Here is a 17,476-nt window from a genome sequence, read left to right as displayed (position 1 = left end):
CTAAACCGAAGTTTGTCCCCATAGAAATTGATGGCGCCAAAAACGGGACCGAAGTACGGCATGCAGTTAAACAGAGCATGCGCTTATCCAACGTGCACTTAAATGGAGTGCACTGTACTTGAAAGCAGTATATTAATTTAGGAACGAATCTCTTCCAGAAAAAGGAAAATTGTAAAAGTAGAAATCATGAACTGAGATTACAGGGTGATAAACTTAGGCATAATGTCAGGAAATTCTTTTTCATGGAGAGGGTGGTCGAGGCTTGGAATGCCCTCCAGAGGGAAGTGATAGAGACAAAAACTGACGGAGTTAAAAAAAAAAAGCATTGGATATTCTCTATTTAGAAAATAGATGGTATACAACAAAAGTTTTTAAAAAACCTTAAATGGCTGCAGGTGGGTGAACGTGTGAGTGACACTTGGACGGCGACTCCAGCTAGGAAGAACCAACGCCAGTGCTCAGCAGACTTTGTAGGTCTGTGTCTGTATATGGCAATCCAATTTAAGAAAGACTGGAAAGGGCTTCAATGGGAACTTCTGCAGCTGGAACCAAGGACAGTACTGGGCAGACTTTTACGGTTTGGGTCCTACAAATGACAATACGTATTCAAAAAGGCTAGAGTGGGCTTTGATGGCAGCTTCAATAAATGGAACGTAAGGAAACAGCTGGGCAGACTTCTACGGTCTATGTTCCAGAAACACCAAAGAAAACATGCAATAAAGTATATAATATCATGTTCATTGTTGATTTAACTATGAATTGATAATGATTGTGACTGTTGGACAGACTGGATGGACCATTCAGGTCTTCATCTGCCATCACTTGCTATGTTATATAAATGAAAGAGTCCAGACAGCTTTTTTAAACATAAGCTACTCGAAGGATAAAAACATTTTTGGATACCTCCCATTTGAGAGCAGTATTACAGGCAATGATCCTAAGTCAACTAGATCACTGTAATACTGTTCTGCTGGACTTATCAGATTCACAGACACAGCAGCTACAACATGTGCAAAATGCTGCAGCCAAATTCATTTTGGGAGGCAGATGTATGGATCATGCCACCCCATTCCTCATGAAACTTTATTGGTTGCCTGTTCAGTTGAGAATCTATTTTAAGCTACTGTTTTCAAAATTTTGTATGGTCTGGCTCCTAACTATCTACATGAGTAAAAAAACAGTGGAGGGAGTAGGCTAGTGGTTAGAGCATCAGTCTTAACATCCAGAGGTGGCAGGTTCAAATCCCACTGCTGCTTCTTGTGATCTTGGGCAAGTCACTTAACCGTCCATTGCCTTAGGTACAAAATTAGATTGTGAGCTCTCCAGGAACAAAAAAAAAAAAAAAAACCCATGTAGCAAAATGTAACTCGCCTTGAGCTACACCTGAAAAAGGTGCGAGCAAAATCTAAATAAATATATATGATTTCTCTATATTCAACAACTAGGAAGTTATGTGACATAAGATTAAATGTAGTTCAGTATGCCATGGCAACTACTAAACATAGATCTTTAATAGATAGATGCCCAGAGTTATGTAATAAAGGTCCAAAAATACATTATTACCTGTTACACTGTTTTTTTAGAAGAGCAATTAAGACTTTTTAAAATTTGAAGGATTCTTGAGTATGTAGCAGCAATATTTGAAGGATTCTTGAATATGTAGCGGGCGTATTGCTTATTGTATGCTGACTAGAAATTGTTTGGGATCTCCACTCTATTTTATATAGTGATCTGTCTTGAGTGCTTAATTGTTGTGTTGATTGTAATTTTAGGGGATTTAATTTTATACTGTGATTCACCTTGAGCCTTTTTAGGTTAAGCGGAATAAAAATGCTCTTAGTAGATGGCGGCAGATAAAAACCTGTACGGTCCATCCAGTCTGCCCAACAATATAAAATTACATATGGTATGAAGTGTTACAGCATGCATATACCTGTTCTTGATTTATCCTTGCCATTTTTAGGGCATAGACTGTAGAAGTCTGCCTCGCCTTGTTCTAAAATTTCTGAAGTTGTTGTCAAGGCACCCGAAAAGCTCCACTCCGGCCCATTCAAATCTACTCGGCCTTCATCAGGACACAGGCCTTAGAAGTCAGCCCGGCATCATTTTTTGTACCTAATCTCACCTAAGCTTCCTTCTAAACAGGATGCCTGTGTGTTTGTCTCACGTATTTTTGAATTCAGTTACCGTTTTCATCTCCACCACCTCCCGCAGGAGGGAATTCAAGGTATCTACCACCCTCTCAGTGAAAAAAATACTTCCTAACATTATTCCTGGGTCTGCCCCCTTTCAATTCATGACCTCTAGTTCTACCACCTTCCTGTCTCTGGAAAAGGTTTGTTTGCAAATTAATACCTTTCAAATATTTGAACATCTGAATCATATCACCCCTGTTTCTCCTTGCCTCCAGTGTATACTGTTTAGGTCAGCAAGACACTCCATGCTGCCTAAACACCCTACTATTTTCATCACTTTTCTCTGAACTGCTTCAAGTCTTTTTACATCCTTAGCAAGATAAGGCCTCCAAAACTGAACATAATACTCCAAGTGGGGCCTCACCAATGACTTGTACAGGGGCATCAACACCTCCTTTCTTCTGCTGGTTATACCCCTCTCTATGCAGCCTAGCATCCGTCCAGCTGTGGTCACCGCCTTGTCGCACTGTTTCATCACCTTGAGATCTTTAGACACCATCACCCCAAGGTCCCTCTCCCAAGCCAAGCTTACCAATCTCTCCCCTCCTATTCGGTACATTGTATTTTTTCAACCCAAGTGCATCACTTTGCAATTCTTGCCATTAAATTTTAACTGTCAGACCCTCAACCATTTTTCTAACATTTGGAGATCCCTTCTCATGGTTTCTACTCCCTCCAGGGTATCCGCTTTGGCTATTTTCGTGCCATCCACAAAAAGGCAAATTTTTCCTTCTAACCCTTCAGCAATGTCTTGCACAAATATATTCAATAGATTAGATATCAAGCTTTTGACGAGTTCCTATTCAGTTGTTCCATGCTGGAGTGTCTCTTGAAGTACCTTTGAAAGAATATGGCCTTAAGGTCAAAGAGTGCACTGGAAAGTTAAAATGTTCACCTACTGTGCAGCATATGTTTAGTAGCACTACAGAAATTAGCAGAAATAATAGTAATACTACTACTTTTGGATCCTTCATGGGATTAAGTCCTAGTTATTTGCTTCCTCTTATATCCAAGAACCATCACAGGCGGTCACTGTGTTCATAACAACTTGCCAACCTTTTGATCAAAAAATGTGAAGTTAAGCTTAGTGCATGAGGACATAATTTCAGCAAAAGCCCTACTTATGTAGAACAGCATAGCTTGGAACTGAAGAATGAACATGCATATTTGCTGTTTCAGAAAAAAAACTAAAGATATGACTATGAACAATTTATGCACAGAAATACTGCTTACAGATAGTGATGTTACTATTGTTATGTCTATATGATGTAATTAAGATGTGATTTATAACTTAAGATTACATTAGATTTTCTAGTTTTATTATTCTTTGGTTTTCTGCCTTTTTAACCACGTTATGTAAGGAAAAATTACTTGGGTACAACTGATTGTTCTTTAATTGTTTTTTTTAAATTACCATTTTAGATTTGCTTTATTTATTTTTTTAATTTTTGCAGCTTTAAATAGCAACCTAGATATTTTAAAAATAAGAGTAGAATGTAGAATATAGAATATAGAATATAGCCCTCCCCCACCTTTGAAATTAGAAAATGCACACACTAAAAGCATCTATGTATTTCTGCAACCGCTAATACTGCAGATTAATTCTGGCTGGGAAACAGAATGTGATGCTTTTTACCAACGATGTTTTACTCACTTTGACTGATCCTTGTCGGTCGCTATCGTAGGTTGTCAGAGTATTGCATCAGTATAGGGAAGTTTATGGATTCAGGGTTAACATGAATAAATCAGAAATTCTCGGTTTTAACGTAGATCCCACACTAGTTCAGTTGTTGCATCACCAGTTTCCCTTCCAGTGGACCACTCTGTTCATTCGATATTTGGGAGTTATGATTACACCCACCTTGCAGGGTTAATATCAAGCCAATTTTCCTCCCAAATTGCACAAGTTATTTCTTGATCTAGACCATTGGGAGGGCCTTGAGCTTTCCTGGTTGGTGAGCGTGCATGCTGTGAAAATGATTGAGTTATATTTATTTATGGCACTGCCACTGCCCATGCTCAGTCAGTTTTTTCAACAGCTGAAATGTAGGGTTTTTCCTGTACCAGCCTAAATGGAAGGGGGTATGGAGTTTCCAAATCTTCCTCTATATTTCCAGGCAGTGCAACTTTGAGTGCTTGTGGATTGGATCACTGCTAGCAGAAAACCTTGGCTGCAGATCGAACAGCATTAGTTGGGGTCCACACAGCTGGGCTCTTTCCTTTGGTTGCCTCATTCGCAGCTTTTGATAATGATCAAGCGGACCCCCTTGGCGGTACAATTTCCACTTCAGACCTGGTATACAACCTGGAAGACAAATTTTCTCAATAGGTACTACTTCGCTAGATAGCAATCCGTATTGCACTGGGCTTTTCCTCTGGTGCACAGGATTCCATATATAAGCAATAGTCAGGGCCTTGTGCAATTGGAACAGATCTGGGAAGAGGGGGAACTGGTGCCGATTGTGGACCTCCAAGAGGATTATGGCTTGCTGCAGCATCACCAGTTCCATTACTGAAGGGTGTGGGATTACATCAATCATAGAGCCCGAAAGAAATTGGTTCTAGAAGAGACTGCTTTGGAATATGCACTGGGGGGAGGAGGGGGAGTTATCAGGGGCTGTGTCTCCTATTATATACTGCATTATTGTTGTTTACAACTCCTATTTTACAGTATATACAGAGGTGGGAACAGGATCTGGGAGTCAGCCATGACATGAAGAGTTGGGAGAGGACCTGCGCTACTTATTGAAGGTGTCCGTTTCTGGTTCCATGGTAGAGAGTGGCTATAAATTACTATACTGCTGGTATTATACTCTCCCCTCCCCCCCCCCCCCCCCCAATAGATTGATGAAGATATACGATCAAGGTCCTGGCTATTGCTGGCAGGGCTGTACAGATGTGGGAGATATGTTGCATATTTGGTGGTCCTGCCTCAAGATTAAGGGCTATTGGGTTGAGCTGTTCTGCATTATTTGCCAAGTTATTGTGGCGGATCGCTACCTGTCGCACTTTTGCCCATTGGGGGTTAAGCCAGATGTACATAAACCAGCCACAAACTTTTTGTTAGTGGGAAAAATTGTATTGGCGGTGGCCTGGAGAAGCCCTTTGCCACCTCCAGTTGTGAAGGTTATCCATAAGATGGACTTTCTTTATCAAATGTCCAAATTAACAAGCTCTGAGAACTGGCCAGATTCTCTGTTTTCACAAGCTTTGGGATCATTATGCAACCTGAAGGCTCCAGTCGGGAGTGGACCTCGATGCCCCGAGGTTGATTACTATTCCTGTATAGACTTGCTCAACTACGATCTGGTTTTCCTGGCTTATTCAAGGAGCCTCCCTATTGATCTCATTGTGACTGGGGGGGGTGGGCATGGAGGAATGGAGGGGTGTGCTGGCTGGGGTTTTGTTTGTACTGTACCGCTTATTTCTATAGCTGTGTGCTTTGCATCTCTTTATATATAATAATAAAATAAAAAAGTTTAAAAAAAATCTTTGCAGGAAAAACAATCTCTGCAGGAAGGTGGAAACACTGGAAAGCTTGGTTAGAAACAGAATTCTTGATTTTAGTATATATTCTAAAGAAACCACATGCCTAACAGAGAAATGATGAATAAAGTGTATATATGGTGAATAAATCTGAGTGCGACTCCTACAACTTTGATCTTAGTGATTCATGATTATTTTGTTCCATCTAACGAGGACAAGGTTGTTACACCACAACAGACTGAGGGTTCGACATGATAGTTTGGATGAATCTACCCATTTAGAGTCTGCTAGTACAGAATGGCAACCATAATTGTTAAATTGGCTCATAAATCCAATCATGATTTGATCTTGAGATTATTTTTTCGAAACAGAACATGTCTATATTATAATACTCATTTGTTAATACATCTTAATATGGCAATAGCCATTCAGAAAATGAGGAAGCAATTCCTCCCACTTAGAAGGCCCAGATTTCAGCAAATTGGTATATTATTTCTTTCGAAATTTCCCTGCAAATGTGTTAAAAAATTTAGAAATTTGAAATATGAAATTTTGGATCCCCTTTGTCTTCTTTGGATGATACCTCTAATGCATCTGGGTGCAGCTTCAATGTAGATGTCACCCATAATATATTTAAGACCTGCACACTAGTTATTGTTTGTTTTTTTGCGCTTCACTATTATTACTTAGTATTATTAGTTCTCTTCCCTTCAGTTTATTCTCCTCCATGTTGTGGAGTTTAGTTACAGGAATTGTTAGAATTATTTATTTCCTGTCACATAACTGCTTTACTTTTTCTATATTTCTATTCACATATCATACTAGATTAATTCTAAGGGGGGGGGGAATTTATCTAGCTGCAGTAAAAAGATGAGCTTTGATTTATCACGGGAATCAGCAACCTGCAGTATCGGCTGCCGACTATCATGGTAAAAGAATAATGCTACTTGCAAATCACCTTACAAGCAGCGCTAATTCCAGTGGCCTGTTAGCATCAGGCCTCAAAGCCTTAGCCCAATCCTCGCAGGCTGGTGCCTGAGGGGGCCTGTGCCATTCTGCCCCCCATAAAGCTTCCCCACCATCCTAGAGACCTACCATCATTTTCCCTGGTGGTCCAGGGCAGCGGCAATCCTCAGTAACTCCTGCCCTGTCGGCACCATCTCCAAAATGGTAACCCTAGAGCTTCTCACACTACTACTGCTAGGGATCATGCTTTCATACATGGTAATGAGCTGCTTTACATGCATTTGCATGTTTTGCATGTCATCACTATGTAACCTGTAGTGACCTAAATATTACCACAGTAGGGCAAGACCTGTGTTAGAGCCCTTTAAGTTGTGTCAACGGCCAAACAATGTGACTTAAGACTCTTAACGCAGCTTGATAAAATGATCCTAACCCCATAACCTTTTCTCTCTTGTTATGAAAGCTTGCTCCTCACCCCTCATGCCTGCTTTCTCCACCCCTCTGTATTACACCATCAATGCGCTTAGTCCTCCCTGTTTACTTTGTACTTTCTACCTTCATTGTAAACCTCATTGAAACAATTCTCAATTGTATAATGTGGGGTATAAGTGACAAAATAAAACTTCCCCCTAAATGCTAAGTACAAAAAAAACCCAACTACTTTTGGTTTTTTATCTTTTCATTTCAGAAATGAATAGTAGGAACTCGTACAAAATAACTAAGCACAGAACATGAATTACATTTAAAATTTACCTCATTCTAGAGTTAATCATAAGTAAGACCTTAGATCTGAAAACTCAAAATTAGTGAAGTAATTAAAGTGATATTATAAGTGCAATCCTATAAAAGGACACTTAAATCTACGTACCACTTACACATGCAAATACAGAGCAAACCCAACAATGGCATGCATATATGGCAGCAATTTAATTTAAGTGCTGTTCTGTAAGGGTGCACATTAAGTGGCTTGGTGCATAAATGCCAGGGGGCGTTCACATGGGCAAAGCAAGGGAGGGGCTTGGTGGGGCTGCCACCTACACCAACAACTTGCAAAATGCCCTTACAGCATTACAGAACAGGCTCTTAGCGAACAGAATCGAGGTGCCTAAAAGGAGACACAGACTTATATAATTGCCTTTTCCCCCAGATTCTATATAGCATACCTAGAGTTACGAGCAGTTCTGCATGTAAAGCTAGGTGTATTCTACAACTAAGCACGTAAATTAAACAAGCTGTTAAGCATTAACAGCTCTTAACAAGCAATAACGAGCACTAATTGGCAAAAATTAGAATTTACGCGCATACATTGCTAAGTGTATTCTATAATGTACTGTGCCTAAATTCTAACATATGCAGGCAAAAAGGGGCGTGCTTAGGGACGTGGAAATGGGCATTTTGTGGGCTTTCCAAAATTTATGTGCATGGTTAAAAAACATGGGCCAGTGCGTGTAAATCTACGCCCAGAAAGTTACACCAGCTTTTCGTTGGTGTAAATGGACCTGCGTAGATTTAGTCGCATGAACTGCACCTAAGCACAGTATTAAGAATACGCTTAGGTGTAATTACCTAATGCACGTTAAAGGGTCCGATTCTATATATGGCACCTAAAGTTATGTGCAACAGTGTAGTTGTACACAGCTAGGAAAATATACCTTTACCCCTTCTCATCCCCCCTACCCTGCTATTTGTGGGGTCCTTTTACTAAGGTGTGCTGAAAAATGGCTTGTAGTAGTGTAGGCACGGGTTTTGGGTGCGCGCCAATTCATTTTTCAGCACGCCTGTAGAAAAACATTTTTTGCCGAAAATGGATGTGCAGAAAAAAAAATTGCTGCGTGTCCATTTCGGGTCTGAGACCACACCATCAGTCATTGACCTAGCAGTAAAGTCTCATACGGTAACTGGGAAGTAATGACATACGCGTACCAGAAAATAAAAAATACTTTTTGGGCACGCATAGCAGACAAGCGCCAAAACTGAAATTACCGCAAAGGCCACACGGTAGCCGTGCGGTAACTTCATTTTGGCACATGTTGGGTGTGTGTAGACGCTTATGCGGCTTAGTAAAAGGGCCCCTGTATTTGGAAAACTTAAAAATTACCAATTAAAAAAAAAAAAAAAGAAAAGGTTAGGGGGGAAAAAAAAAAACACGTGCTATGAAAAGGGTGAATATTCTTTCCTTTAAAGCAATTCCCCAACTTTTAGCTACTTCATTTGGATTTCATTGAAAGAAATTCTCAAATTGTATAGGTTCTGCTCTGCTTTTTAGTTATGTAAAATGAAGTATAGCAGTTTCACATATAAATCTAATAATGTACTTGAACATCTAGTCTAAAACATAGACCACTCCTTTCTATATTTCCAATAAATAATTTTTGTGAAGCATCATGCTGGTATGTCTTACGAGACTGTAGTATATTGACTTACTAAGGCTGCTGAGCTGGCGTATAATAGCAGCTAGGGTACTGTTAGTTACACATTCAAGTTCACTAGTAATTCCATCGGGTAGAGCTCCTCGGCTCAGGTGCCTGGGTTCAATGTTCCTCTTTACTAGCGGCATGACTCACAGTCTGCAAGTAAAGAAAACAAATATATTACAAGTCTACCAGGCTTTTACATTATAAAATTAAAAATAAAGGTCAACATATATTACAGCGTGTGGACAAAGGAAGCATGAATAAAGGAAGACTTCATGAGATTCAAGCATTTGTATTGCATACATGTCAAACAGATATAAAATCAAGAAAGAGTGAAAAACCAACTCATAAATAAACCAAAAAAAACGAAATGATGGAGTAAAAAAAAAAAAAAAAAAAGACCGCAATTGACTGGTATCTTGAAATTTGAACCACAGTTCACAGCTTCTATCATTGGTCTAAAAAACCTCCAACCAAACCATTTATTGTGAATTTTTATATGAAAAATTTTTGTTAAATAAATAAAATTATAGCATGATCAATTTTCTTCAACACGCACAACTTCCACATAGGACATAAAGATATGTTGCTAAACAACAACTTAGCTTGAGGAAATCGGATAGAAGCCGAGCAGTGAAACGGGTCTCCATTGGGATTATTCGGGACTATCCAATTGCCTCAAGCTAAGTTCAGCTGTTTAGCAACATATCTTTATGTCCTATGCAGAAGTTATGTAAGCTGAAGAAAATTGATCATACTATAATTTAATTTAACAAAAATGTTTCATATAAAAATTCACAATAAAAAGTTTGGTTGGAGGTTTTTTTTAGACCAATGATAGAAGCTGTGAGTTGTGGTTTGAATTTCATGATACCTTGAAATGAGGTTATTCGATTGATACCATGGCCAACAGAGGTCTTTTTTTCTTCATCATTCTGTTTTTTTGCTTTTCTTTTGCTTTATTTAAGTGAATTGGTTTTTCACTTTTTCAATTGTTTTTAGGTAGATTTCAGTGATTTTTTTCTTTTGTATATTGTTGCTCTTTTTTTATATATAAATTTTCACTTTTTTTGCACATTTTCTTTTAACCAGTTTTTATCTTAACCAGCTATTTTTTCCAGTCTACTTTAACCGGATATGTTTTTAACCAGTTATCATAGGAACAGCATAACCATCTCGAAAGCCCAGCCCTTCATGAACAGGATCTTATTTTTATTCATGAGCTCATCAAAATCATTCATGTTAGGCTCATTTAAATGCGTAATGTCATCAGGTTGTTTCCTGTTTGCCCTTCATTGTGGCCGTGCGTTGAGAGCTGTTTTGAGAGACTGCACACTAGTAAGCACATCATAACTTTATAACTATCATTATTTTTTTGAGATTTTTTTGCCATGTTAAGGTGTTTTATGGAAGCACTAAGGTGTTTTTAGTCTTGAATGTGATGGCATCTGTGGCAGCTGTTTTTTGGCGGCATTTTTTGTCTGCCCAACACAGTGCACCTCTTTTTTCATTCATTACTTTTTTCCTAAAATTTACCAGTTAATCTTAACTGGTTTCTAATAACCAGTTATCAAACCGGTTTGCAACACAGGTTTTAGATGGTTTCTATTATATATTCATTTATGATCAGTACATGTTTATTCGTACATGTTAATCAGGATTAGTGGTTTTTAACGGTGCACGTTGGTTTGTTTCATGTTTTACATCAGCCATCAATATGAACTATATCCCTACATTTGACAGTATATCCAGTGCAGTCTTTTATCCTGAAATCTACATTCTACTGCACCACGTTCAAATTCTGTTCACATAGACAGAGGTAGGAGTGCATTTTGATTACCCTAAATAGTGCACGTTTCTTTTGACCATATCACTAGCACATTTCTTAATATAATTTACTCACACCTTTGTGTTTTTACTTTGTATGTCTATCTCTTATCAGCCATTTCTTCTGTTTTAATGATACATGTTTTCATGATAAAAATATAAAATTAAAAGAAGTAACGGTCCCCTCCCAGTCGAGAGCGTGCGGTGGCTCGGTCGACAGCGACGCAGATTGGGCAGCGGTGGCACGGCTCAGGTGGTGGTGATATCATTAGGATAACAGCACACTCCCCTGCCCTCGATATCTCTGGCCGCAGCAGACGCCGCGCACACGAGCAGCTGACCACCCACCGCGAACACACGGAACAGCGAGGACCATAGGGATCCCATGCCGATCGCAGCAGCTGCAGAGAGGATAGGCCACGCCCTCTCTGGAGGAAGACGGGGCCCCTGTACTTACCCGGCTGGACGTCCTTAACCCCACTGAGGCCATCTCATCAGGAACCCCACCTCAGCCCAATGACTCAGACCACAAATCTAAGGAATCTCAGTGCCTAGGGGAGATCTATACCCCCAACCATTGACATAACCAAGGAGCATCTGCACCCCACAGCAATCCTTCCGAACATCTAACTGTGAGTACCCATCTAATCACGGCATATCAGCAGTCCTGAGCAAACTGAACCCAAAATGAACACTGGCAAACTGATCCTGACAATCTACTCCCTATCCTTGATTCACCTAACACTAACCACCCCCACTCGCTGAATACAACATCATACCCAAACTATATAACCACCCCAAACTATATAACCACCAAAGTATGACCAAACACACCACACCTCACCAAACTGACCACCACCAAAACAAGGGAGGCACACCTACCTACGGACAATCTCAACACAAGGGAAAGAAAGGTCATAGCAAACCCATACCAACAAAAAAAAAAAAAAAAAATCGACAACTGACAAAAATCCACATAACACCGATGATAAATGACCCTTACCAAAAATTCAAGTGGGCTATATCAATGCCAGATCAGTAGTAAATAAAGCAGCAACAACAGACTGGATCACGTCAGAAAACCTCGACCTGCTTTTCATCAATGAAACCTGGATCCATGACCAAAAAGGACCCTATAATCCTAGACCTCTGCCCCCCCCCCCCCCCCGGGTTACAAAATCACTCACTGGACCAGAAAGGAAAAGAGAGGCGGAAGCACAGCACTGATCCACCGATCACACTTCACTACCGAAACCACTGCAACTTGAAATTGCCTCCATTAGAATCAACCACACTACTCTACAGGACCACCTAAATTGTGTCTTGTTTTACAGACCACCAGATAACTGGAACGAATGCCAATCACACTTCATGGACTTCATATCAAACATCTACACCTAGAAGACCCAAACTCTACCAACGCACGCGAATGCAAAGAATTCCTCCATCTATGGGACCTCAAATGGCCACACACTCAGGCAACCCACATCAAAGGGCACACACTCGACCTTATCTCTCACAAACTGTCCTCAGACCAGAATCTAATATCAGTGATCAAATGGAAAAACACACCATGGTCAGACCACTATAAAACTAAATCTATCCCTACTATGGCGGAAAAAGGGCTCACACCATCCACAAGAACGCACAACTTACAGCACAAGAGGCCAAATAGATCCGGAAACATTCTGGCAACAGAAGTACAACCATGAATGGACAGCACAAACGGATTCCACACACTCTCAAGACTGGGATACAAGATGTAAAAACGTACTAGATGAAATAGCACCCTTACAAACAAGAACCTCACTTAGGCACAACTCAATACCATAGTACAATGAAGAACTGAAAAAACTAAACACACAATCCAGGAAACTCGAACGAGCATGGAAAAAGCAAAAGATACACAAACAAACAATGCATGGAAACAAACTCAAAGAAAATACAAATATGCAACAAGACAAGCCAAAAGGTTACACTACAACATGGGCTTTTCCCCCAAGAAAACGGCAACATTCTACTCACCCCAATACCAAAAGATACCAAGAAAAAAAAACAGATATCACCCACTACCGCCCAGTAGCTTCAATCTCACTGGTAGTCAAACTGATGGAAAGCGTGGTAACCAAACAACTCACCGACTACATAAACAACTTCACAATCAGGATTCCGCTCCAACCACAGCACTGAAACAGTACTAAATTACCCTCCTAGCCAAATTCAAACAAGAAATTGCATCAGACAAAAGTATACTTCTCCTACAATTCAATACATCTAGCACGTTCGACATGGTGAACCATAACATACTACTAAACATCCTAGAATACTTCGGGATTGGTGGAAGTGTACTTAACTGGATCAAGGGCTTCCTTACGACTAGAACCTATCAAGTGAAATCAAAATCGACCATATCATCACCATGGAAAGCAGACTTGGAGTACCTCAAGGATCGCCATTATCACCGCTCCTTTTCAACCTAATGATGACCCCACTAGCCAAGTCCCTATCCAATCAAGGCCTTAACCCTTTCATATATGCGGACGACGTCACATTGTACATCCCTCACAAAAATGATCTAACGGAAATCACCAAAGAAATCAATCAAACTCAGCTTGAACATCATGAACTCTTGGGTGAATACATTTCAATTAAAACTCAACACAGAAAAAACACTGTCTCATCCTCACATCCCAATATAAAACACAATCAAACCCACCAACATAACCACCCCAGATCACACCCTTCCTATCTCAGACAGCCTGAAAATTCTCGGAGTTACAATCGACCGAAATCTCACACTGGAGAGCCAAGTAAAAGCTACAATAAAGAAAATGCTTCACTCAATGTGGAAGCTCAAACGAGTGAAACCTTTCTTCCCAAGGGAAATATTTCGCAACTTAGTACAATACATGGTACTAAGCGATCTAGATTACTGCAATGGAATTTATGCGGGATGTAAAGAACAAATCATAAAGAAACTCCAAACTGCTCAAAACACAGCAGCCAGGCTTATATTCGGAAAAACAAGATTCGAAAACGTCAAACCTTTACGAGAAAAACTATACTGGCTCCCAATCAAAGAGCGTATTGCGTTCAAAATCTGCACCCTGGTTCACAAGATCATCTACGGCAATGCCCCGGGATACATGACAGAACTTATAGACCTACCAACCAGAAACACAACAAAATCAACATGAACATACCTAAATCTCTACCACCCAAGCCGCAAAGGACTCAAATATAAATCAACCTATGCATTCAGCTTCTCTTATATAAGCACACAACTATGGAACGCACTACCGACCGTCGTGAAAACAACACACGACCACCTAATCTTCCGGAAACTCCTAAAGACTAACCTGTTCAAAAAGGCATACTCAAAACGACCCAACCTAAATGCCTCACAACACAACAATATAAATGTTCGTATTGGACATAACCTACTCTTCCCCTTATGACCCCCAATGTGTCTATCAATCCTGATCATTATTCTGTCATAACCTCACTTTAGATTTGTTCATGCCGGTATTAGCGACTGCCACTACTGCACTATGTAAGCCACACTGAACTGCAAATAGGTGGAAAAATGTGGGATACAAATACAACAAATAAATAAACAAACTTAACATGTTTGGTATACCATTTTATATAGTCTGCTTAAACTTATATTGTATTTATGTTTTATATAGTCTGCTTAAACTTATATTGTATTTATGTTTTATATACTTTTTATGTAGGAGCCAGCATTCTTAGCAGACTGGCCACAACGACATCCCAGGAGACCAATGGGGCACTGTTATGGACTTCATATAAATGCTCCCAAGTACACATCTCACCACTGCTCCCTTATTTTGTCTGCTGAGCCTCCCAAAACCCACTACCCCCAAATGTACACTACTACAATAGCCCTTATGGGTGAAGGGGGCATCTATATGTGGGTACAGTGGGTTCCTGGTCAGTTTTGGAGGGCTCACAGTTACCACCACAAGTGTAACAGGTAGGGAAAGGTATGGGCCTGGGCCCACCTGTCTGCAGTGCAGTGCACCCACCACTAGACTACTCCAGGGACCTGCATGCTGCTCTAATGGACCCGAGTATTACATCTGAGGCTGGCAAGTAATGCTTTTAATCACATGTTTTTTTTTTTTTTTTGGGTGGGGAGGGGGAAGGCAGTCAGTCAGTGACCACTGGGCAAGTAAGGGGAGGTCATCCGGTCATTTAGAGCAGCTTTCTTTGCCTTATTCATTATAAACATAGTTCTAGCTCAAAACATCTTAGTTTTAGTCCTGGACAGTTTCATTTTGTTCCATTATGGCTGAAAAACATCCCAAGTGTTAGGAACGCCCAGATCCCGCCCTTAACACACCCCTGATATGCTCCCTTGTGATTTGAATGCAGTTCTGACAGACTTCATAAAAAAATGTCTAAAAATTGGTTTCAAAAATACCAATTTGGATTTTTTTTGTGAGAAAACCATCCAAATGCATATTTATGTCACTTTTTGGACATTTTTCTCTTTTGAAAATGAGCCCCAGTGTCTCTTGTGACCCCTGAGGCAGGCAGCTGTGTCCGCTGAAACACAGACCCATGTTGGGTCATTTCTCTGGTACCTTTAAATAAAGGACTTTTGAACATTTTCTCCAAGGCTGGAAGTCAGTGTCACCCACTGCCCCTGTTGGCTCTTCCTTGGTGTTCCGCAGAAGGTTTGTCCTGCTTCTCCTTTTTGGCACTTGGGGTGCCTCCACGACTATGTTTGGAAACCACTGAATTAAGAATTAGTTTTAACAAATCAGTCTGGATACATGTCCTTTCTGAGGTTCCTCAAGACTCTGCCTTATCTGCCCTGCTTTTCAATATTTATATGGATTCAATTTATAGAATTATTAAAGGTCTGGGAGTGAGATATCTGTTGTATACCGATTTACAATTTTTTCCCCATTGAGCAATCTCTCTACGATTCTACTACTGCTTTGCTGGATTTATGTTTATGAACAGTGGAAACCTCGCTATCTGCAAATAAATTCAGTTTAAATATTGCAACGATATAGGTTTTGTTTTTATCATATTCCTGTATCCTTTCAATTTTATGGAATCAAAATTCTTTTGTTATGGAAATACAGTACTTAGGTATAACTTTGAACTCTTCTTTACCTTTGAAATCACAACTTAGAGGTATCATCCAAAGAGGTTTTAAACGTAAACATTTTGCCATTCACACAGCTTCTAAAGCCCTACCAATTTTTGGACCAGTGTGCAGGCTTTTGTATTACCATTATTTGATTACTGTAATTTGCTTTTGTCTGGTCTGTAGGGTTTCCCGTTTGGAACACACATCCCTTGTGTTGATTCAAGTTTCCCGTAAAAGGTTTAGAAAATTGTTGAAAGCTCATTTTTTTGTTTTAGCATTTGGAACATCTCTCCTGATTAGTGCTGCAATCTTAGGCAGCTGTATCTTGAATGGACATAAATGAAAGAGTCTCTTATTATGGAGTTCTTTGTTTTTGGAACTGTATACCACCGAGTTCTTCTTTGTGAAGTTAAGTGCATAGATTGTACTGAATGCAAACTATGTGACAATCACAGCTTTCATTTAGATAACAGTTGAAAGTTTTATTTTTTTTTTCAACAAGCTTTTGCATATAGATTGTATACGACATTGATATTTTGAGTATGACAGAGTTTATGATATATATTATCTTGCAAGACACTGGTTTTAACTTAAAAGTCTTTTGCCTTTGTTTGGTCTGTTATCAGGTGTATTGTTTTATGTTTTTATTTATTTGGATTTATTAACCGGCTGTATGAAGAGATTCACCCACAGCGGTGTATAGCTGTTTGTTCACCACCTAAATTTGTAGTGGGGCCCTTTTACTAAGCTGTGTTAAGCTACTGTCTCCTGTTCTAAAAAGGAGGTCTGGTGTGTTAAAAATCCCACGTTAGCTGTCACAACTGCCAATGCCACAGCTGAACTTATTACCATGTCAAGAGGAAGCAGTAAGTGTAGCTGCACTACCAGCAGTCTGGTAGTCCAATAGGCTGTCATGGAGTGGTGGTGATGGGCCACCTGATTAAACCCCGTCACAAGGCCTGACACCCTAGATATCAAACTCCTGGCCTCTGACCACAGGTCTACCATGCTTACAGACATGAAACCCCCAACCACAACATCAACCCCCTACAATCTAAATCTGCTCTCCCCCCAGCACTACCGCTGCAACCAGGGACCATTCAACCACCAATGAAAACTCCTACATAGGCCCCAGCAGTGGGGCGAATCGGAGGGCTGAGATCAGTAGTGCTGGGGGTGGAGTTTGGATGGGAGGTGCATGAATCTGTGATGGGGGCCTGGTGTTTGATGTTAAGGGCTGTCGGGATTTTGATCGAGGGCGATTGGGGGTTTTTCAATGGAGGTGCTAAGATTGTGATCGGGGGACATGGAACTGACTGAAGGGATCAGATCGGGGGGGGGGAGAGAGAAGAGATATGGAGGGGCGCATCCACAGCAATCCTTTATTTATTTAGGGTGTGTCCACACCCCATTATATGTAGCACCCGATAGCGCAGGTGCTCCCGTGGTGCCTGTGCAGC

At 40.3% G+C, this 17,476-nt stretch overlaps 1 protein-coding gene across 5 annotated transcripts in view; it reads right to left on the bottom strand.

The window, feature by feature from the left end:
• The window catches only part of WASF3 (WASP family member 3), a 130,135-nt gene that overhangs the window by 50,215 nt on the left and 62,444 nt on the right, over positions 1-17,476 (bottom strand). For all 5 annotated transcript variants that reach the window (XM_030200324.1, XM_030200329.1, XM_030200325.1 and 2 more), the window contains one exon: positions 9,072-9,214. In XM_030200324.1, coding sequence (XP_030056184.1) covers positions 9,072-9,204 — 133 coding nt within the window. In that variant the 5' untranslated portion in view covers positions 9,205-9,214. The remainder of the gene's footprint in view (positions 1-9,071; positions 9,215-17,476) is intronic.

Source organism: Microcaecilia unicolor, chromosome 4 (assembly GCF_901765095.1).
Source record: "Microcaecilia unicolor chromosome 4, aMicUni1.1, whole genome shotgun sequence".
NCBI lineage: Eukaryota > Metazoa > Chordata > Amphibia > Gymnophiona > Siphonopidae > Microcaecilia > Microcaecilia unicolor.
This window is presented reverse-complemented; position numbering and strand designations above follow the sequence as displayed.